General features: G+C 39.0%; 1 protein-coding gene across 13 annotated transcripts in view; it reads right to left on the bottom strand.

Annotated features, from left to right (window-relative positions):
• MAST4 (microtubule associated serine/threonine kinase family member 4) overlaps positions 1-23,679 on the bottom strand; it is a 582,575-nt gene that overhangs the window by 19,062 nt on the left and 539,834 nt on the right. For 9 of the 13 annotated variants that reach the window (XM_034960015.4, XM_055112337.2, XM_055112336.2 and 6 more), the window contains 10 exons: positions 20,085-20,293; positions 18,552-18,690; positions 16,858-16,990; positions 15,816-15,981; positions 13,845-13,946; positions 8,271-8,393; positions 7,975-8,087; positions 5,721-5,848; positions 5,138-5,373; positions 930-1,130 (listed from right to left, as the gene is read on the bottom strand). In XM_034960015.4, the coding sequence (XP_034815906.1) occupies positions 930-1,130; positions 5,138-5,373; positions 5,721-5,848; positions 7,975-8,087; positions 8,271-8,393; positions 13,845-13,946; positions 15,816-15,981; positions 16,858-16,990; positions 18,552-18,690; positions 20,085-20,293 (1,550 nt within the window). The remainder of the gene's footprint in view (positions 1-929; positions 1,131-5,137; positions 5,374-5,720; positions 5,849-7,974; positions 8,088-8,270; positions 8,394-13,844; positions 13,947-15,815; positions 15,982-16,857; positions 16,991-18,551; positions 18,691-20,084; positions 20,294-23,679) is intronic. The other 4 variants (XM_055112338.3, XM_057302287.2, XM_057302288.2 and 1 more) reach the window with 1 other exon arrangement.

Here is a 23,679-nt window from a genome sequence, read left to right on the forward strand (position 1 = left end):
TACAGGTGTTTGTTTTATGGTGCTAAACAGGACACCTCCCAGAAACTGAATCTGCTAGATTGAGCACTACTCCCAAATGAGCATTTGTTTATGTCAAATTGCTTTCTGCACAAATATGAAACTTTAAAAACATAAACAATGCCTTTTATACATGATCTGTTTTCTTCCAAAAACAAGCCATCTGCAATATAATTCGAGTCCCATTCTACTCTCTTGCTGTCATTTGAGTGATATCACAACCATCAGGGTGTATATTTCATTTCTGCCAGTGGGATTACTACAGAGTTAGTGATCAGTAGTGGCAAAACCAGTTTGTGGGAAAATACTACAATTCAACAAAACCTTAATTAAGCCCAGTTTTCCAAAACAGGGCAGAAGATGATTTGCTACCAGTAGGAGGAAGCATAGCTCAACTGACAGGGTTGGGAAAACCTAGAATTTCAATGCTGTCTGTGACTCTATCTCCAGAAATGAAAAGCTTAACTATTTTCCTCATTAATTAGATGAGAAAAACTATATACTTAGCTTTCCAACACAAATGTTGTAAACAGCTCTATAAAGTGTATAAATTATACATACTCTATAGAGAAAAAAATTATTCAAGGAAGGAAAATTTATCATTTAACTTGGAGGGAGAAAAGAAAACGAAAGGAAACAAAACAGAAACAAGCTTTCATGGGAAGGAAGCCTCTCTTGTACCCCTGATGCAGAAAGTGAGATGAAATAGGCCAAAATGCTCCTTGGCGGCCCTACAAATCCTGCAGGAAGAATTCAGAGTCTGCAGGCAGAAGCTCTCAGGAGCTGTCCTGGGACATGACCCGTTATTACTTCAAGCAATCTTGCATCTCATTCAGCATTCCAAATTGGGAGAGGAGGGATGGGACCACATGCACAAACCACACAATTTCATGCAAGTAGTATCTCTCTACCTCCTGGGATCATGAGGGAAAGAGCACTGGCAGAGAGGGACTTTGTGACTTTCCCCGAGATTTTCTTTTTTTCTGTGCTTTCTAATCGCTGCCGAGCCATATGAGAAGCGGGTTCACTGGATGGCTTTGAGGAATTATCTGTACTGTCCACACACTCGCTTCGTCCATTTATCTGATCCAAGTGCTCTGAAAAACTGCCAACTGTACAAAGAAGAAGGGATAAACACATTCAGGAAAATCCAGGATAGGAGAGGTGGGAAGAGGGGAAGAGAGAGACAGCAGGAAGAGTAAATGCCGGAGAACATACTCCTATGTGGCCAGTAAGTCCAGACGGTGTCAGGCGAACATTAACAACATGTGATTGCTTTGAGAAAGGTGATGTGGAGGAGGAAGAGATGGAAGAGGCATCTATTCAGGCTTCATTCTACCTGTACACAAGTCTGCTAATTCTCAATCCATGACTCCATGTAACCAGAGGAATTAGTTTCTTTCAACAATCTATATTTTTGAAACCTTGCAGAGATAATTCTGGTGCCCCTACCCCCCCATACCATGAAAGGCTGTGCCATGAATCAAATATTACCTCCCAAACACCATGGCCGCCCACTTCATACTGTGATTACCTTATGATACTGATGATTATCATTATCAATGCTGTTAATCATAATTTTGACCCGTGGACATTTTTTCATCACTCCCTGTAGACTTACGTCTGTGCTGTTAGAACACACCTCATACTAGGCTGAGGCAAGTAACTGATAGAAAAGCGCCTAAAGTGTCTCTTCTCACTTCTCAGGCCATATGCCTCCTTTCATTCTAAGCTCCCTGTACATTTCAAAGGACAAGCAAGACAAAGGATATTACTCCCTCCATTACTCAAGTTTACTTCATCCTCCTGGCTTTGAATCCAGCGTATCATATGCTGATCCTCCCTCATGCTATTTCCTCTCCCCTCTGAACCACACCTTCTTTACTTTTAATTTTGTTAATCTTTAATATAAACTGGAGTTATTTTTAACTTAAAAAAAATTAGGGCTTCCCTCAACAATGGAGCGTAAGAGAGGATAAATATGGAGGGGGGTGCAGAAATGGAACATCACTGACGCTGGTCTGGTGAATGCAGAGGCCGAGAGTAAAGAAAGCTCTGCAGCAGGGTGACATGTTGAGTCCCCTAGAAGGAAGCTGAACAGCTATTCCTTTTGATTTGTCCTACTTTTTCTTTCCCAGGTTATTGGTTTTCTATCGTGTTTTTCTTTAAAAACATCATTGATAGCACATTTTTGTCCATCCAGGAGAGAAAATGCTCATCTCATTTTACTTCTACATGCTACATTATAAGCCCCATGTGCTTAAAAATCATCAACTGTCTCATCACCTTTAGAGATACAATCCATGCAGAGTATTAACACCACTATAAATGATCCTTTGAAAGAGCGGCCAGCACATTTCGAAGTGCTGACCATATGACACTGTTTGCCTGGGAAAGAGTTAGACTTAGACTCAACTAGCATTTCTCTTACACTGCTGTCTATATACCACTCAGCGGTATGGTTGTAGTTTGGCCCAAGCTCATGGACAAAGTTCAGATCTTACAGCTGTGGTCTAGGCTAAGGGTAGCTGGGAACTTGGACAGCAGCTTTAGTCATAGCACACTTTGTGGTCATCTACTGTGCATATGTACAGGAAAAGATTCATGGACTTCCACATAACACCCATCTGACCAACAAAGGGAGATAACCTTAAGGCAAATATCAATCTTTTTACTCCTATATGCTAAACTCATTCTCATTTAACAAAATATTCCATTCTCTTACAGAAATCAGCTACTGAAGGTCTTGATAAAAACTGCTTCACAAGTAATAAATCTCATCTCACAAAACTTAAGCTTCCCATTGAGTAAGGTACACACTTCCTTCTTTGTAATTTGGTTTGGATGGGATCACTGACAAGTATAAAATGAAAAGCTGAATCTCTTTACAATGAGTAATTGTTGGATACGTTTGACCCCTACACCTAAGACTTCAAGACGTTTATTTTTCATGGCTTCAAACACAATGTAGTCATGATAAAAGAGAAACATGTATAAAGTTGTACTTCCCTAAATGCCAGAGTGTGGATATACAACCTTGTGTCACCTCTCCCTCTTGCCTCTGCCATCTCATTTTGCAGCACTGCATATAAGCGTGAGCTTCTTTTCTGCCAATGGTAGATAATGTCACTTTAACGTTCTCTAAATGTCAAGGGTTCCTTCTTTTTGGTGGTGGAGCAATATAAAAATCAACAAATTTAATTTTACTACAGTCACGGTTTTCAGACTCCCTAATTACCCTTGGCTATAAGCAAATCAGCTTATCTCTCTATTCTGCACAGCCCCCAAGGCCTTTGATTATTTTTAGTGTGCGTATGGGGGAGACAGAGAGAGAGAGAAAGATGGTGTGAATCTATTAATCAAAATGCATGGCAGGACCTAGGTGAATTTTTTTTTTAATTATGAAAGTAATCAATCAAATGCTTAGACACGATTCCCCTCCCTTCCCCTCCTACCTTTCCGGTAGTGAGCAGGCTGAGGAGACTAAGAGATAGTAAACAGTTCACTATATTAAGAAAAAATTTTAAATGGAGGTGAATATACTCTATTCAGAGTAAGGCAACTAAGAACCAGATAAAGGCCTTTGTAACCAGGAATAGAAAATACCAAGATATCTACATATGATCTGAGCATCAGCATGAACTAGAGATGGTCAGGAATCTTAGTCTAATAGGTTGCCTTTACACTACTTCCTCATTGCTGTTCTCTTGGCTTTATGGTTAGGATAAGTGGAATTACGCAACATGAAAACAGAACTGAAGTGAAGACAGACAAGAAAATCCAACATTATTTTCCCCCACAATAAACTATAAGGACATGTGAAGCTTCACAGACCCAAATTTCTTAGTGAGGTTGAAATAAATCCAGCCCATAAAATTTTTCTTGAAATGATTTAAAAAAAGCTTACACTATGAATATTCAGTTAGTTTAAAAAATGTTTATGAAAAATCTTGGAATCATTCATGGTTATCAATACAGCATATTGAATGTAGCTTAATGAAAACATTCATTATAGCAACTCTAAGCCATATACATCTCTTATTTTTTGAAAAAGCATAAATGCACATACTCTATAGAAGAATATGCTGTGCATAAAATTTTTATAAATCAAATGATATTTTAAATGAACTTAAGAGGCTTGTTTTGGTGCAATTAATTGCAAGTTTGATTATCTACTGAGGATACCTCCATTACTAATGACCAGCAAGTATCCATGATATATTAAGCTCCTTAAAAAACTGTGAAGACACTGTTCCTCTTGTCAGGAAGGTTACATCACACAAAGGTAACTTTTAAAAAGTGCTTTCAAAGGCCCAAGCCCCCTTGGCTGCCTCCCAAAAATGCAAAGATGTCTCAGGAGTTTCTTACTCCAATTACCCAGAGTTTCTTACTCCAATTACCCAGAGATGGGGAAGGTAACTTTTGTCTTCAGTGGAGTTATTTCATATGCACGTAAACTATCAATTTAAATCATGTTGGTATTTCTGACTCCCCTTTCCCCTCCTTAGTCCTAGATGGACCAGAACAGCATTAAGCGTCTTGTTGCACTCAGTCTGCACTGAGTCTAGTGTGTAGAGAGAAATTATTTGGTACAACATAACCCTTTAACAAAAGCCAACTCCATCAAAGAAACAACCATCCATTTCAATGCTAGAGAGAAACCTGGCTTTATACTGTGCCTTACGGGTGATTCAAGACATCTTCAAGGGTAATTCTGACAAGCTGACTACTTGATACTGGCTCTTACACTGAACTTTTGAGTTAGATGCAACTGCATAAGACATACCTTTGCATCAACAACTGAGAACACGCTCCCTTAGCACGTTCTGACTTCCCTCAAAAGATCCCCTGCAACCTGGCTGAGAAAGTGAAGTTTGGCCCCAAGGTCAAACGGAAGCAATAACAGTTTGCTGCATGGCCGAGCACTGAGTAGGGGTCTGAGACATCTGATCTTAGCTCTCAGAAGATCGTGTCCCAAGCCTAAGGACTGAGGCCATGGAGAAAGTCTAGCAGCATAAAACACCCATCTTTACTGCTGGCGAGGCCCGCCCTGGGACTGAACACTAGGAGACACTTAGTGTGGTGAGGAGGACAGCAGGCACTATGGCCCAGGGCTTACCTGACAGGGTGGAGCTGCTGATGGTGCTGGCTGGGGTGGTGACCTCAGGCTCCTCCTGGGCACACTCTTCAGGAGGAAGGGCTGGCTTTCCTGGCTCCTCATGGGGGTCTCCAGGGCAGGAGGCAGCTTCATCTTGCTCTCCCTCTGTTGAAATAGCCAGTTTGGGAAGTAGGCCAGAACTGAGTTTATGTCTGTTGCTTTCAGTATCTGAAGAGTTGGATGTTGACAGCTGTTGCCTTAATTAAAAGCAAAAACAAAGTCATATATACATACTAGAAAACTGTGTTAAAGGTGAATTTTGGAAGAAACCAGGTGAAAATCGGACTTGGATAAGCCTAACCAAGAGATGTCTAGTGCAATGGTTCTTAATGTGTGGTACCCAGAGCAGCAACATCTGCATAATCTGGATACTTGTCAGAAATGCACATTTTCAGGCCCTACCCTAGATCTACTGGATGAGAAACTCTGGAAGTGGTAGATATGTGTTTTAACAAGCCCCCCAGGGATTCTGATGCTCACTAAAGTTTAAGAAACTCTGCTCTAGTAGCTACTGCTTATCTTACTTAAGAGGCATTTCACATACATTTCAGAATATTCCGAACTCCAGCTCAGTGTTTCTGTGGATGGCAAGGTGGTGCTTTTGGTTTTGTCCCCAGAGTCTTCCTTCTCTTCTGCTGAATTCTGAGTGATTCGATCTATACTGCTGAAAACCTGGAAGGCAAATAATCGGTGCTTATTAATATCTACTAAAAAGAGTTTGTCAGAAAAACACTCCAAGTCTTCGGAGAAAAACCTGAGAGGATAACTAAATTCTGAACTAATATTGTGTATTCAGAAAGTACTTTCCAGTGTTGTTAACCAGAATCCAGAGAGGAAGGGTCAGAGTGAGTGAGTGTGTGTGTGTGTGTGTGTGTGTACATATATACGAATAGGGAGCTATGAATTCATCATCTTCTCATCATATCTTGTTGCGGACTTTGTATCTGCAAACAAAATCCACAGATGCAGTGGAGTTTTTAGGCCTTGGGATCAATGCACATCTTGATTACTTTTTAACCATGAAGTCAACTGGAAAAAGAAAATAACAGAGAAACAGATTTAATGGCCACCAGTCAGGGGTGGGAAGAAGAAAAATGAATTGGAATTGAGTGCAAACAGAAGAATAAATTATCTGTTTCAAGACTGGGTGGTGGTGTGGCAAGGATGCAGTACATATTTCGTTATAAGAGCCAGAGGTATTTGTTTCGCTTACAAATCACATCTATAGACAGGCAGTTTCCTATGTTGGTGTTGGGGTTCCTGAAGGGGATCGGAGCTCAGGTAAGCCCAAGGTCTCAGCTATCTGTGAATCTCTGTTGTCTCATAAGAGAGAAGGTAAAATGGGGGTCTAAGAGCCTAGGGCAGGAAGCGCTCCCTACTGCCCTGCTCAGACACTTGCTGCTCTCATGGGAATGGTCCTCAGGCCTCCTATAATCTACTAGGAATAGCAGGAAAGTGGCTAAAGAAAAGGAGATGGTGGGAAAATGAAATACCCACCAAGGCAAAGAAGGAAGCAGTGTTTAGGGGTTGGCATTGTTGTCTTTGATGGCCCAGAGAACAGTCCTGGTCTGAGTCCACACTCAGCAAAGCTTCTGTCCTGGCTCTAGGACAGACTGGCTACCACCTTCTCCAGGGAAATCCTTACCTCGATGCCATTCCCATACACAGGAGGGTAGTGCTGGCCAATTTGCAGGTGCATCTAGGTAATCATTTAGAAAAAGCTACAGAGCACTTTAAAATCACTAAATGTTATAGAAAAGCTAAACAATAATGGTGCAAAATGCCATGGCAACAGAAAATATGTAGCTACTGAAAATAGCAAAAGGGAGGTAGGGTGCCCTTAGGTTGATTTCCGTTTTTCCTAGGGCCTTGTTCTGTCTCAGTACTATCAGTTTTCTTTGTTTTGATTAATTGTTTTTTTACTTTTACTGTACTGGTAAAAAGGCATCTTTCTCAAGCATCAATTATCTAAATGATTCTAGCTTGGCTTCCTACTGCCTTTTCAATATGGCTTATAATTTCTGTTTATTGGTTACAAGACTTTTTTTTTTTTGGCTTTTTTTTTTCCTTTTTGTGGAGAACGGGGTCTCACTATATTGCCCGGGCTGGTCTTGAACTGCTGGGCTTAAGCTATCTTCTTGCCTCTGCCTCTCTAAGTGCTGGGATTAGAGGCGTGAGCCACTATGCCTGGCAGTTATGAGACTTTACAATCCTACAGTCAACTGTCCCCAGGTATCTTTGCTTATGTCAAGGACTGAGCCTTCTCCTTTTGTTGTACTCTGTGTAATCCCTCGGAGCTGACTCTGTACACAATGAAGCTCGCGCTCTTCATCCTGAGTTGAAAGCAATGAGTGATACCTCTGCAGCCTGGCATTGAGCCAGGTGAGAGACGTTCAAAGCAAGGTCATCATATAAGTAGCAGTCACACACTCCAAAAACAAGACTGTGGGTGCAAGGCTATGCCTCTAAGAAAACAATATCTTAATTTGTGGAGAGAGAAATATATTGGTGCCGGGGTTCCTGAAGGGGATCAGAGCTCAGGTAAGCCCAAGGTCTCAGCTATCTGAATCTCTGTTGTCTCACAGGAAAGAGAGAAGGTAAAATGGTGGTCTAAAAGCCTAGGGGATAGGGACAGACTATAAGTTGAGGAGGTCACTTTTCTTCAACAAAAGGAAGTTTAAGCATAGGAGACCTCAAACCCTGGAAAACGGTAAGTGTCCAGCTGTTCGGGGATACTATCTGGCCAGCGGGAGATCCTCCCAGAGAGACTGTGTATGTTTATGCCACATTTCACTTACTTTTGAAAACCTGTGTGAACATGAAGAAAACTGCCTTATTTCCACATTAAAGTCTTCATCATTTGTGTCATCTTCTTCCTCCGTTTCCATATGATGATACTTCTCAGACCGAGCTGCAGTGAAATGTTTGGGAACAGGTCCAATTACTCAGATTTTCAACATTTAGATATTTTAATTATGATTTTCTGTATCGACATTATGTTTAAGAACTCAGAGATATGAAAAGGTTCAAAAGCAAAGATAATTATTTATCGAGTAAAGGCCAAACAATGTTTTATGTCAGATAAAGCACATACTATCAAAATAACTTGTGTCATCCTCAGATTCCAGTTGGGGAATAAATTCTGCCTTCTGTCTCAGCAAACTGTTCCAGTCTAAAGAACGGAAGAATCGATGCTGTTTGACTTCATATGCACCACCTGGAAGGGGGCAGGTAGAGACAGAGAGGAAAGTGTTAAACTATCCCCACTAAGCAAAGGCAAACATCAGTTTTTAACAACAATTTTGAGAACATATCAGCAAAGAAATACAGACATGAAAATCATACTTTTTCATTCTACAACCAAAGCCCCACAAGTTTTTCTGATAATTTATCAGTAGGAGATTTGATGTTGCTAACAGCAGTTGCTATGGCACTGTTTTTCTTTGTCAGTTTTTTTCCATGACTTCCTCCATTTTTCAAAGGTTAATGATGTGGCCACTTAAAATCACATTATGCTGAACCTGGAGATGTAGATAAATATTGGCCCACAGCAGACTCACTCATTAAAAACCCAGAGAAATTCTAACAAGGTGCAAAATGTGTTCACAGCAACATTTCCTCTGGAGGTAAAGTGAATATTGATAAATTTTTCCTAAATATTATTTATAGGGGTTACCATTCAATTTTATTGGATTGCTCATTAACATAGATAAGAATTAGATTCTGTGGATTACAGATTTGTAAGTAGGAAACTGACAAATCTGTTTTATAGACTTCTAATGTCTCCAAAATATCCATTACCATTTCCAAGTTTTAGGCTTCTTTTTCCAAGTCAGCATGAAAGCATAATTCAGTGAAATGTTTTCAATTCAGTCCATAATTTTAAAGAGTGATTTTAAAGGACCGGTCATCAAAAATATGAACACCATACCCCATATAAAGAGAAAAAGGTACATGTCGTAATATCATAGCGTAAGAATCAGATCCCCGCCCTGCCACCAGCACACATATTGTTGAAGAGAGAGATAACAAAGAATCAATCCTGAAAAAACTCTAAGAAGAGAGATTTCTGAGAAGCTACTACAGGGACTAATCAGCCTCCCTGCCAAAAGATCTCTGCTAGGTGCAAGTAAATGCCTCTTTCTTGTAGTTGTCACCCAGGCCTCTCATCCTGTCCTCTGTGGAGTCCAAAAAGAATAGGACGAGAAATGCCAAGCTGAATGCAAAATGGGCTGTGAATCTTGGTTGGGGGTTGCTGTCTGTGGATCAAAGATTGGACTCTGTCCTCATTGGACCCCTCTAGCACAAGACATAGTGTCAGCCCTAGCTCTAAACCCAGCCAGGGCAAATTGGTGTTCTGAAAATGATGGAATGGAGTGAAAACAGCAAAGTGAGGAAACTACCCAAAAAGGGGTGAAATGGATTCTTCTTTATAAAACACTTAATTAGAATCTTTACCCCATATTCTATCCAGGTGGTTTCCACATTTCTAGCAAAATACTGAAGTCTGACTGTAAGCATGAGCAGCTACGACTGAGGGTCAACTTGTGACAAGTATTGCACTAGATGCTACAGGACAGGTGTCTTGTTTCCTTTAATTAAATCATCAAATATAACCACATGAAGTGGGCATTACAACACCTTTCGTGGATGTGGAAATGAAGCATAAGCAATAAAGCACCGTGGACCATGATCCCCCAGAGGGTAAAGATTCAAGGCTGAACCTAGGCCTGCCTAAAAACACCCAAGCCCAACCTCAGTGCCACATATAAGGCAGAGGCATGCTTTAATTTGTTCCTACTCCACCACCTTTCTTGCATCGCTTTGCAAGCAGATTCAGAACTGCCAATACTGGGGACCTGAGCCTAAGAACCAACTCATGTGGCTGTTCTACAGCACCTCTGGAGAGCCTCATTCCAGCCCACCATGCATCCTTGCTCTCACCTATCCCTTATCAATGTCCGTATGCACAACTGCCCATCTTATTTTCTTCTAGTGCTCTTTTACTTGGAGAAACAGAATACGAAAGCTAAGAGGGCTTAACTGTTTCCCTATCCAACATGGAGGTCGTCAGCACGGTGCGGGTGTTGGGTAGGGAAAGCCCTAGTTAGTGGCCCACAACACACATCTCTGGACTCCTAGTGCAGTGATGGTTCCACTAGACTACAATGACTATCACTTCAGCTGCTGCTCATGGGACCACATCAATGGCCCAGCCCTCACATTTTGGGTTGCTTGATTTTATCAGAAAAGCAGTTTCTCTAGGGCCAAGAGCTCAACCAGACTGCAGCCAGTGTCAGGGGTTTTACCCCCTGCCTGCTATCCTCTGGGACCCAAGCTGCTGAGAGCCTTCATTTCATCTCTGTAGACAATGACAAATGGGTCCTCCTCAAGGACTTACAGCCCATGGTTGATTTAGCTCACATTTCTCACCCTTTGGTCTTTGTGCCTCACTTACGAGAAGCTGGTATCAGTTGGTCCAGTTTCTCAGGCACTTATGGAGAGATAAGGAAGAAAAGAAAGGGACAAATTGGGGGAAAATGACCTCTGGACTAAACTTTTGGTAAAATACGGGTGATAGCATTGTGAGCTAAAAACAAATCACTCATGCAAATGATAGTTCTCATTGTAAGAATTCATTATGAAGGTAAAAGAAACATTATACCTTGAGCTCCTGTTAGATACTTAGTAAATGAACTAGATACCTTCATGAACATTTTTGCATTTACTCCTCACAATAATCCTGTGAAGTATATAAAATGCCCATTTCCATAGACTAGGAAACTGAGACTCAGGACAATGAAGAAACTATTTAAGACATGGGTAGCAGTGACATCTGAGCAGCTCTGAAGTCCAGGGAGTCAGGCTGCCACTCAATATTCTACAAGTTCAAAAGTGTAGTTCCAGTAGGACAAGCTCCCAAATTGCAAGTTATGCTTTGACACTAACACTTTCCCTTTTCTCTCCTTTCATGGAAGTTTCTTAAACATCCATTATGTTCTTCACACCCTTTTTCTCAGCCTCTCTAATCTCTTGGGCAAATGTGCATTCGCACATTTTCACGGTGCATTATTTTGCCCACTAAATATGCATTAAATACAAAACGCTGTCATCGGAAGCAGCACGGCAGGCCTGTGGGATTCCAAGCCTCAGTCTCTGGGCCCTACTGGGACCTGTCATGTTGGACTGGCCTGTTTGGCAAGCACTTGACAATTCTAAGAGCTTGGGTAGGGTCTTTTAAATGTCTCTTCTGGATTTCTGTTAGGGGATTTGTTCTTCAAACTGTCAAACCCTAAAAAGACTGAAAGTAGCAATCAACAAGAAAATGTGCAGAGAAGTAACTTGCAGCCTATGATTTATAAACACAGAGATGCTGATCATTATCACATCCTTGTCTAGTTAAATCAAGCCCAACCAAGAATCCAAGTTTTCCTGGAGGAGTAAATACAGGGCAGAATACAGGCTGAACATCCTTAGTCTGAACATTTAAAATCCGAAATCCTCCAAAATCTGAAATTTTTTGAGCACCGATATGACACCACAAGTGGAAAATTCCACACCTGACCTCAGGTAACAGGGATTAAAACATATATGATGGGGCCAGGCACAATGGCTCATGTCTGTAATCCCAGCACTTTGGGAGGCCGAGGTGGGTGGATCACTTGAGGCCAGGAGTTCAAGACCAGCCTGGCCAACATGGCAAAATCCCATCTCTACTAAAAATACAAAAAGTAGCCAGGTGTGGTGGCATGCTCTTGTGGCCCCAGCTACTCGGGAGGCTGAGGCATGAGAATCGCTTGAACCTGGGAGGCGGAGGTTGCAATGGACCAAGATCGCACCACTGCACTCCAGCCTGGGTGACAGAGTGAGATGCCATCTCTAAACAAACAAACCACCCCACCCACCCACCAACCAAAAACCAAACAAAAAACACATATTATGGGCTTATTGAAGGACTAGGGCAGTACGCATTCATAACAGAATAAAAAATCATGTCAGTTTATGAACTTAGAAAATAATTCTGAGATAAAACTGTTGTTAATGAGGCAGATGACTCTGGAGGAAATGTTTTAAAAAGCCATCCAGCAGAATGCCTCCTCTTCCCTAGAATGATTTGTTTTTATCCTTATAATAATCCTATGAGGTAGCACTTCGGAAAGCTCCTTTTCACAAATGAGGAGATGAGCAATGCAAAAAGAAGTAACCTGTCCAGGGTCATACAGCCGAGATTTAAACTCAGCCTAGCTGACTGTGGAGTTTATGCTCTCAACCTCAATTTATATTGGCTTTTCAGGTTAAAAGTCCACTCAACCACTGAAAAAGGTAAAAAAGGCACAAGGTGCTCTAGTGAGAGGCTCAACTAAAAGAAGTTTTCTAGTCAAGCCCTAATATTAAGCCTTCTTGGATTCTCTAATGCAGGGTCTGGAAAGCTTTTGTGTAAAGGGCAAAACAGTAAACATTTCAGTCTTTGCAGGGCATGCGGTCTGTCATGACTACCTAACTCTGCCCTTGTAGCATGAAAGCAGCCATACAATACCTAAATGAGTGGACATGGAGGTGTTTCAGTAACGCTTTATTTACCATACCAGGCTGTGGGACACATCTGGCCATAGCTTGCTGACCCTTGCTGTAATGCATTATCATAAACTCTAGTAGCACAGCATTCATCTATACTTAGGTAAGAACAGGTCCTCCAACAGGAGAATCGGTGGGTGAATGTGGAGAATACTATATAATAAATATTTGGAACTGTTTCAAATTTTTGTCTTGGAAAAAAATGGGGGAGAAAATGATTTCTTCAGTATTTTCTGTTATTTCTATTAAAATGGGGGTAGAATGAAACAGCCCAGAGTAAACAACCCATCAAGCCAGCACTTTTCACTGATGAAAATTATGGCTGCTGGCTAGACTATATGCATTTATATTTAATATTTAGTCTCATCTACACAAATTCACATACTCGGGCAGACTGGGACTCTATACTGGGATTGCTAAGTCTGTCTATTCAGAATACAGAGAAGAAAAGGGAATAAAATGCTGGCAGAACAGTCAGAAAAAATAATCAGCAAGAAACAAATCTACTATCTCGTTAATCCTGAAAGACAGTGGTTTTTAATTCTCTTTCTTGGGTCATGGTGCTGATCACTGTGACAGGACAGCATGCATGGTTCAACCCCAGACACTCATTTCTAGTAATTAGTCCAAGTACTGATAACCCATTTCAAAGCTTGTGTATAGTAACGTGCTGGGTCAAATCCGTATGGGGATGTATATTTAAAGACAAAAACAAAAAGAGTTCCAAATATCGAATCCTCTGTTTCAAGTTATTTAAGATGCATGCTTTTTGGGATAGAAGAGTTACATGTGCCTTTGAGGTTTTCTTCCAGAGAAGCTTTATTTATTGAAACAAATTAAGCATAATTTCTGCTTTGCCAAACACAAAAACAACAAAAAACAAAGACAAACAACCAACCCTCTTAGCGTACACACTGTTTTGAATCAGAAAACAAAATCCAAAATATTATTGCTATAATGTGTTGCAGTCATGTTCTACATCAACTAACAGATGTTGCCTATGCAAAAGCAAAACAACAACAAAAGCTTCAGAGTGCTCCATGTAGACATTATTTCTTGCATATTAGCAAAATTAAAACACATGGGCTCTAACCTGTTCCCAGCCTCTCCAGGGGATTCTGCCTGAGAAGTAAGGTAATCAGATCCTGGGCATCAGGTGGGGGTGCCTCATCCTTCTCAGGCCAGTTGATCTCATCTAGAAGGAAGAAAAGTTGTTTATAACCATATTGTTCACAAGAGGGTCCAGGTCCCAGCAACATGGACATCACCTGGGAATTTGTCAGAAAGGCAGAATTTCAGGCCCACTCCAGACCTACTAAATCAGAGTCTGCCTTTCAACAAGATCTTCAGTCGATTCCTAAACACAGTCATGTTTGAGAAGCATTATTTTACAAGACATAAGTAGCACAGATTTTTTACAAGGTAGAAAGAGAATATTTCAATAAGCAGATCTTTAATTTGCTTTTTAAATGTATTTTTCTTTCAAAGAATTGGCTTCCAAAAAGTTGCCTCTCTAGTTATTAAAAGACTTAAAATAATAGAAACTCTAAACACTTCCATTTCAGGTGGCTAATATATCCATCCAGGGATTATCTCAGGTTAAGATTTTTCTCTCTTAATTTCCTCAACTGAGAATTTGGCCACAGCCATAGAGTTCTTCAGCTCTAAGAAGCAAGAAGTAATTTTGTAAAAATAACTATTTCTAGAAACAAACAAACAAACAAACAAAAAGGTCAAAGTGCTAAGACTGAAGAAGAAAAAAAAACCCAAAGTAATCATAGTAATGGAAGTATTTAAAATCTGTCATAAATATTAAGAATACATTCTCATTCTGAAGGAGTTTCCCTGAAGATAGGTGTGCGTGCTTGTGTGTACGGAAATGCAATAAAAACATGAGTTATTTCTGTGTGTGCCTGCCTCTAGCTTCTCTGCTGCAGTTTAAATCTGATTTGGAAAATAAAACATGAATATGCATCTGAGCCGTAAGGCATCAAGAACAAAGCCAGCATTTGCTGCTTGTGTTAATTAAACAGTTGATTCCCTTTGCCATTCAGGCCTTAGTATATCAGAAAACAGCCTAGTTATAAATCCATAAACAGCTCAGATATTGTATAAAGGGGTCATACACTGCAGGCAACTCACAAATCTGCTTTGTTAAGGTTTACAAATATGCCAGGCTTGCAAAATCAAAGATAGAAAAGAATGCTGTGATAAAGGGGCCCCTCATATGCAAAATGAATTTTTCCCCTGCTTCCACTGCTGGACCTTGTAAACACAGTCCAAATAGACCGTACATGGCTGATAAAGATGTCAGTGATGCCTGACAAACTTTCAAGATGAGAGGCCTTTCTGATGTATGTTCCAGGGAAATTTATAAAATCGGCAGGTAGGGTAGTGATACACCCTATTTAATTATCATTTAGTTTTGCCACAGTCCACATACAATAGTTAGGGTCAGCTTGCAGGTTAAGATCTAAAAGTTATTGAATTTTAAATGAAAGATGAACAGCTGTTACAGAAATAACATTACGCCATAACAACTACCAATGAAATCATTAACAATCTGTGCATTCAACTTGCTTCTTTCCCATTCTCATTATTTATTATTTGGTAGACATTTGTTTTAGGGTTTATTACATTTTTGTTAATTTCTTCATTATGCCATTAGCCATTTTCCCTATTTATGTAAATGTTACCCACATTAACCTTTTCTTCCCTGGTGTAACTTTCCTATCATGGAAAGGAAGACTGGACGGCAATTAAATTGCCTGTAAATCCCACACCAATTTCCTTTGCAGAAAAAGCACACTATAAAAAATGGTTTTGTTGCTAGTACCTTTCCAAATTCTATGTTAACAACATTTCTTCAGATCAATTTTCAACAAAAATTGCTCTCTTGAGATTAAGAATGTCAGTTATATGCTTTGATGAGTGAGTTCTTTTGTTGGCTCAACTGTTTGATAAAGGTTAACATTTTAGTAGTAAAAACTGTGACACTCAACAGATTTACATTAAATAGCTGCTTCCCAACAGTGACCTAAAGATAACTCCTGATGATATTTACCACTGATGACTTGTCCAAATAGCTCTTCTGGAGTATCCCCAAAGAATGGCACGCATCCAACCAGAAATTCATAGAGGATAATCCCCATGGCCCACCAGTCCACCGGCTTTCCATAACCCTGCCTCAGAATCACTTCTGGTGCAATGTATTCAGGTGTGCCACAGACCTAAAAGATAATTGCAATATTAGAATGATTGGAATATTAGACATGAATTAAAATGAGCAAGATGGCTAGTCACCAATTATTTTGCCCAGAATGCACCTGCTCAACCACATGGAACCACATGGACAAAGAACTTAAGAGCACCAGTTATAAAAAGATATTTAAAATACCAAGGAAAAGAATTATTACCAAAGATGGGAAGTTTACATTTCTGCTCTAATGTTAAATTATATGTAATGTTTACTTTCAAATTGAGAATCTGACCCTGTTTGGTAGTTTTACCTATTATACAATATTAAAACCACTTATAATCCTTAAATTTAAAATAATAATGCATTTTTAAGTTTGTCATTGTCAGAGAGAGTTTTAGTATCTATATGACCAAAATATATTCACACACAGGTCATTTCATAAAAGCAATGACAGTTGAGATGTGTTTACCTTAAGCAACTTTACAATGAACAGATTGTGGGGACATGGTAATGAGGCATGCTTAAAGGGAAATGGGCCGTGGCTTGGATTTAGCACCCGTGATGGCACAATGCATCATGAGTTTCACAAGTACTCTACTGAGACTCCTGAATTCCTTACAAAAACAGTATTCCATTTGTCTCTCTCACACTCTCACTTGTGTGCAATTAGATCATTCGTCTTGCTAATAGACCATAATGTTGGGGGAGGAATGTAGAGGGAGCAGACAATTCAAAGAGGCCCAGGGAGAAAAATGGGAGCAATTTGCACTTTATTAAATGTAAGGTTTACACAGACATCTAAACCACCAGCACTAATGTGAAGATGGCCCACACAAGTTGATTCTGAACTTCACTGGCAATACCATACTTCGTATTTCTCAATAAACTAAATGGCACCCAAGCTTACCTGTTTATCCAGGAACTCTCGAGCATCCTTCTCAATATGACCCTCGTAAAGGTTGGTAGTCATGCTCATTAGTCCCACCTTAGATAATCCAAAATCTGTCAGCTTTATGTGCCCCATGGAGGTAACCAACAAGCTATGAGGCAGAAGGACATGTAACACAATAATCACTTTATAAGCTGGTTATCTATTTTCATTTCTTCCCTTCCCCCCTCAGTTTCTAAGACTATTTAATATATGGGCATCAAGCTTATTACAAAACCCAGCCTGGAAAGAGATGGAGTCACATAAAGATGTCAAATACCTCCATCTAGCAGCTGAGTGTAATTCACAAGGAAGGGCTAGACACAAGGTGTAGCTAATCTTTGTTGGAGCAGCCACATAGAGTATCATTTATAACACTTTGAAACTCTTAGAAAAATTCAAGTATGAAACTCTGATCCCTTTCCATTTTCACAATAAGAAAATAAAAAAAAAAAAGGGCATACACCAGGAACTAAGCAACCCATTTGTGATTCAAATGAGGCATAAAATAGAGAAAAACAGAAAAATATTGTATTGTTTCAGATTTCAACTTCCATCTCTAATTTAAATTTCTACTCATTAAGCACAAAACCTGTATTTCTTACCCATGCAAAGAATCTGCAATTAAATATATTTAAAACTTTTCATTTTAAGTGGGAAAATAAAAACTTTAAATAGTATATACGGTATTATAGTAATTTAAAAATTAAAAGAATAGAGGTATTTTTTAAAAAGCTACTGGATGGAAATATCCCAAAATTTTAATAGTTGTCTTTGGTAATACTGCAGATGAATTTTTTTCTCTCTTTTTTCCCCTGAATTTTTCAAATTTTGTAGAATGAGCATGAGTCAATTTTATCATAAACTTTTCAGCATACTTAAAGTCTTTATATATTAATATGTAATGTTTTTAGAGGCTTCTCAAATTAGTGGAGAAAGCATGAAATATTTAATAAATGATGTCAAGATGAATAGCTAGTCATCTGGGGAAAAAAGTCTATCTGTATCTCAAATCAGACACCAAAATCAATTCCACATAAATTAAAAATTACTAAAAAATTAAACTGTGAGTAACATAGAATGTAACATCAAGCACTTCATCTTGGAGTAGGAAAAGGTAATCTAAGTATGACACCAAATAAAGAAACTACCCAGAAAACAACTAGCAGCATTCTATGAAGCTATTGTCACATTTACACCATTTGAAAAAAAACTTAAAAAAATTAACTCTGGCTTTATCATTATCTTTTTCTCTTGTTGCTGATAAGTTATTAATATAAGCATCATTGGGGGTGGGGAACTAGGGAAGGGATAACATTAGGATAAATACCTAATGTAGATGACGGATTGATGGGTGCAGCATACACCACCATGGCATGTGTATACCTATGTAACAAACCTGCACGTTATGCACATGTATCCCAGAACTTAAAGTATAATAAAATATATATATATATGCATTGTATCCTTTTTTCCATGAGTTTCCTGAACTTCCAATAAGCATATCTTTTAAAGATTTACATACAAATTACCATATATACTGTTAAAACAACTCATTTTGGACATTATGGAATAATTTAAAAATGTACATTGATTAAAAGAAAACATCTTTATAAACATACGAGAACTCTGTATTGGGCAAAAGAAGACATATATTTCATTTGTGTACATACTTGTCTGGTTTCAAATCCCTGTGTACAATTCCATAATTATGTAAATATTCCAAGGCCAAGACCGTCTCAGCAAAGTACATTCTGGCCATATCAACAGGGAGAGGACCCATGTTTTTCATTAAAGTAGCACAGTCTCCCCCTGTAACACAGGAAAAAGAGTTAGTAGCTATAGGATGAAGGCTTAATGTAGAAAATCAGTTTAGACTGCAGAATTTCAAGGTGAAATCATCTCTACCTATAGACACAGCATATCATAGTCACAACTGGAGTCTATGTGTTAACCTATCATGTTTCTAACTAAGACACAGTATGGAGAAAATACAGATTTTTATTTAAGAAGTAGTATTCATAAGAGAGGAGGTTTGGCTCTGAAGTGAAACTGTACTTTAAAGAACTGCTAGCATAATTTTAGGATCATGGTAACAATTTAAAATACAGCAGCATAAAACATGGATTCTAGAATCAGGCGACCTGAGTCCAAATCCTAGCTCTGCCTCTTACCAGCTGAGACATCCTAGGCAAACTACTCTTGGTTCCTTCACCTGTAATACGAGGATGGTAATAATACCATCTTTGTTAGAATTCTTACGAGAATTAAATGAGATAATCTATATAAAGAACTTAGGATACTGCCCAACACATATCACATATTAAATGTGTGATAAATGTTAGTAATTGTTTTTGTTAAGATAACCACAACAAAGGTTAAAAAAGCAAAATATTGGTGTGGTAGAAAGGACACTGGGTGAAAATAAGGCAAGCTACGTTTTTGTCTTTTATCTACCACTCTATCTAGTAAGTCTTCCTTTCTTGGACTTTATTTCGCTCATCTATGAAATGGAAAGGTTAAACTAAAAGGATATCTAATGTTTCTTTGAGTTTTATAGTTTTGGGATTCTGTTCAATGACAACAGCTTAAATTAGATGCTTTGAAATTGTTACTGATCTATTCATCTTATTAACTTTATGTCAACAAGTCATGGTCACTTGAACTCAGAAATTTAATATAAAATTGATGGAAATAAGATTACTTGGAGCATGGAAAAGGTAGTCCATAAACCTCTTAAAGAAAGAAAAAAAAGCTAAAAATCAGGAAGACTGGCTGCATTTTCTTGAATGTATCTCCTTTTCCATTTTATTTCATACTATAGACTGAAAAGAATATATATTTCTTTCTGTAAGAAGACTAATTGTGATGAGTACTTTTATGATATGTAATAAAAATAAGCAGAAAAAAATCCCATCACCTATATTCCAACTTTAATGACCAATTGAGAGGAGGTAGTTAGGATTAAAAACTATTAAAAAAGATAACCTTTTTCCAGATAGCGCTAATTTTCTCTTTGTTACAGTAGAGCAGGCACTTTACAAGCAATTATCAGAAGATAATGACTGGGAATACAGCCATTTCATTGCCTGGCTTCAGTTCCTAGGTGGATACAGCCATTATGTGGCACAAATACAGACAGCTTCAACAACACAAATGAGCAAGGGATTCCTGGGTACAGGTGTCATGTTTTCCGTGTCAGATACCTTCCACATATTCCATGACCATGCACAAGTGGCGCCTCGTTTCAAAGGAGCAATACATGCTGACAACAAAGGGGTTCTCTGCAAAAGTCAGGATATCCCGCTCCACAAAGGCCTGCTGGATCTGGTTTCGAAGGATGAGGTTCTGTTTATTAATCTTCTTCATGGCAAACCTCTGCCGGGATTCTTTATGCCGAACAAAGTAGACTGCCCTGAAAAGGAGCAGAAGCATTGGGGTTGACAGGAGGAGAGAAAGTAAGGATGTTTTGGGGATACAGTAAACCATATAAATCATCAACTTTTTAAAAGTTCTCACAGCAGGTGGAATGTAGCTCACACATGCTGGCAGCTACAAACATCCCGTCCCAGGCTAAACTCCTTTGGCTAGATTGATTTTTTTTCAAATTATTTCAGTTAAAGGTCAAGGGTCATATTCAGGCATCAGATTCATCTTCACTGCTGAAGGAAGGAAATGAGCAGTGCCCAAAGTGACCTATTTCCTAATAGCTAGCTGACATTTTCAGTTTTTCCACAAACACATCAAAATTCGATATATGTCAGAACAGGAAAGAATTAACAAAGTTACACACATATAACAAGCTAGATCCTTTCTAGTGTTAGATATTAGATATTAGACACTTTTTCTCAACCAACTAAAGCAATAATTTTCTTTTTTTTCTTTTTTTTTTTTTTTTTGAGATGGAGTCTTGCTCTGTCGCCCAGGCTAGAGTGCAGTGGCATGATCTCAGCTCACTGCAACCTCTGACTCCTGGTTTCATATGATTCTTGTGCCTCAGCCTGCTGGGTAGATGGGATTACAGGTGCACGCCACCATGCCCAGCTACTTTTTTGCGTGTTTTTTGGTAGAGACAGAATTTCACCATGTTGGCCAGGCTGGTCTCGAACTCCTGATCTCAAGTGATCTGCCCTCCTTGGCCTCCCAAAGTGCTAGGATTACAGGCGTGAGCCACCATGCCTGGACCCTAAAGCAATAATTTTCTAAATGATACCATTGGGATCCACAAAAAACCTCATAGCTTCTTAGAGTATCTGGCTTCCAATTCAGAGACATTTACTTCCAAAGAAATTTCCAGATAAATGAGAAGTATGTGTTTAACACATTATATGGGGCTGTCCTGCAACAAAGGGTAGCATATTTCCTCACTGCAGTCCTCAGCATGTGCTACCCCATGGCCATTTCAACAGGAAATGCATGTCCCAGCATAAGAGTGGGCCAACGATGGAGCTGTATTTCTGTTCTCTCAGACCCACGGTCAAGGTGTCAGGGAACTTTACAACCAGACCAGGCTACACTCAATCTCTGCCTAAAGCCTCACCCAAATACTTTATAGAGCCAATTATGTCTAGGTAAAGACAAGGGACCCAATGAGGCTTGGGATAAAGTAAAGAAGAGAATCAGAAGGAGTCTTAACAGCTCATCTGGAAATGATGAGCAACAAGGAACATGTCTTGGGTGGGCTCCTTTCTCACAAGTCTTCCTCACCTGTCAATATCATGGGGGAACAGGTTTGAAATCTCCAATGATCAAACAAGAAATCATTTACCTGAACAGCCATCAATCACAGTAAAGTATGTCCAGTGCCCACCTTATAAAACAGGGGGTATGTGATCTGAAATGGATTTTCCACTAGTTACTTAGCCATCCCTGAACAATGACTGCAAGGGGGCCCAGAACACCCTATGCTCCTGCTCAATCAACATATCAGGGTGATTCACTGAAATAAATTTCAACTATATTCAATCCCAGTTTAATCAATGTTAACATTTTTACCTTAAGTGTTCAGCTTGGAATCACTTTTTCTTTCATGAATGTGTATTTTTATCTCTGTCTTTTCATCATGCCCATCTTTTTCCTTTATTCGGCAAATCACACATCTATATTTTTGTCTCGGTCTAAACATTATTATTATTTTTGCTTTGCTCATATTTTTCTTCTCATTTCTTTGGTTTTCTAGTTCTTCCTTCACTGTACAGTAAAAAACTCTCTTAACCATACCTCTTATAATCAATGCACCGAATGATCTAGTGCTGTTATTCCCACTGTAAGCCAGCCAGCTGGGTGCCCAGCACTTTCCACGCCGACTGGTGGTACTCTTCAGGATGACCAAAGCCTTGGGCTCCCACCATTTTGAGTGATTCCCACACCTGTTTTGCTGGCTAGATTTGATATTAAGATTAACTAATTTAAACAAATATTTAAACAGGAACATGAGTATAAAAAGGGAAAGCATTATTGCTTATCAGAAAACTAAACGAATGTTTTAGAAAGTCTTAATAAATGTCAGTTACTAAATTAAATTCCTGTTGATTTAATGTGGGTGACAAGATTTGCAAAAGTTGAAAAAAATAACAAAAATCTAGATTCCTACATTCATATTGCTTCAAGTTCTTGTTTCACCATTAAAGAAGCTAAAATTGGAAAACAGAAACAATATATTGTAAGTCTGGTTTACACTGGCTTTCTTGAAAAGGACTTCCAACAAAAGACTAGGAAATTTATGTATATTTAGGTTACATTGAAATGTTTAAAATACATATCTTTTTAAATTATTTCCTACTTTGACCAACTTTTAAATTAAACAACCAACTACTAGTTCTTTTTGTATCAGATTAAAGGCTTTTAGTATGTTTTTCTTTTTTTCAGCTACTGATGAGATACTATCAAGAATCCACAGACAACTTGAGTTGCTCCTAATCAGATGATGGTAGCAGGACAGACATATAAAGGAGCACAGAAAATAACTTGGCCATCCCTCAAATAGAAGATAAGCATTGATATACAAATGTTGTCATTTTATCCACCGCGATCAAGTCAGCTTCATTCCCGGGATGCAAGGCTAGTTCAACATATGCAAATCAATAAACGTAATCCATCACCAAAACAGAACCAACCACAAAAACCACATGATTATCTCAATAGATGCAGAAAAGGCCTTCAACAAAATTCAGCAGCCCTTCATGCTAAAAACTCTCAATAAACTAGGTATTGATGGACCGTATCTCAAAATAATAAGAGCTATTTATGACAAACCCACAGCCAATAACATACTGAATGGGCAAAAACTGGCAGCACTCCCTTCGAAAACCAGCACCACACAAGGATGTCCACTCTCACCACTCCTATTCAACATAGCATTGGAAGTTCTGGCCAGGGCAATCAGGTAAGAGAAAGAAATAAATTGTATTCAATTAGGAAAAGAGGAAGTCAAATTGCCTCTGTTTGCAGATGACATGACTGTATATTTAGAAAATCCCATCGTCTCAGCCCAAAATCTCCTTAAGCTGATAAGCAACTTCAGCAAAGTCTCAGGACATAAAACCAATGTGCAAAAATCCTATACACCAGTAATAGACAAACAGAGAGCCAAATCATGAGTGAACTCCCATTCACAACTGCTACAAAGAGAATAAAATACCTAGGAATACAACTTACAAGGGATGTAAAGGAACTCTTCAAGGAGAACCACAAACCACTGCTCAAGGAAGTAAGAGAGGACACAAACAAATGGAAAAACATTCCATGCTCATGGATAGAAAAATCAATATCGTGAAAATGGCCATACTGCCCAAAGCAATT

Source organism: Pan paniscus, chromosome 4, assembly GCF_029289425.2.
Source record: "Pan paniscus chromosome 4, NHGRI_mPanPan1-v2.0_pri, whole genome shotgun sequence".
NCBI lineage: Eukaryota > Metazoa > Chordata > Mammalia > Primates > Hominidae > Pan > Pan paniscus.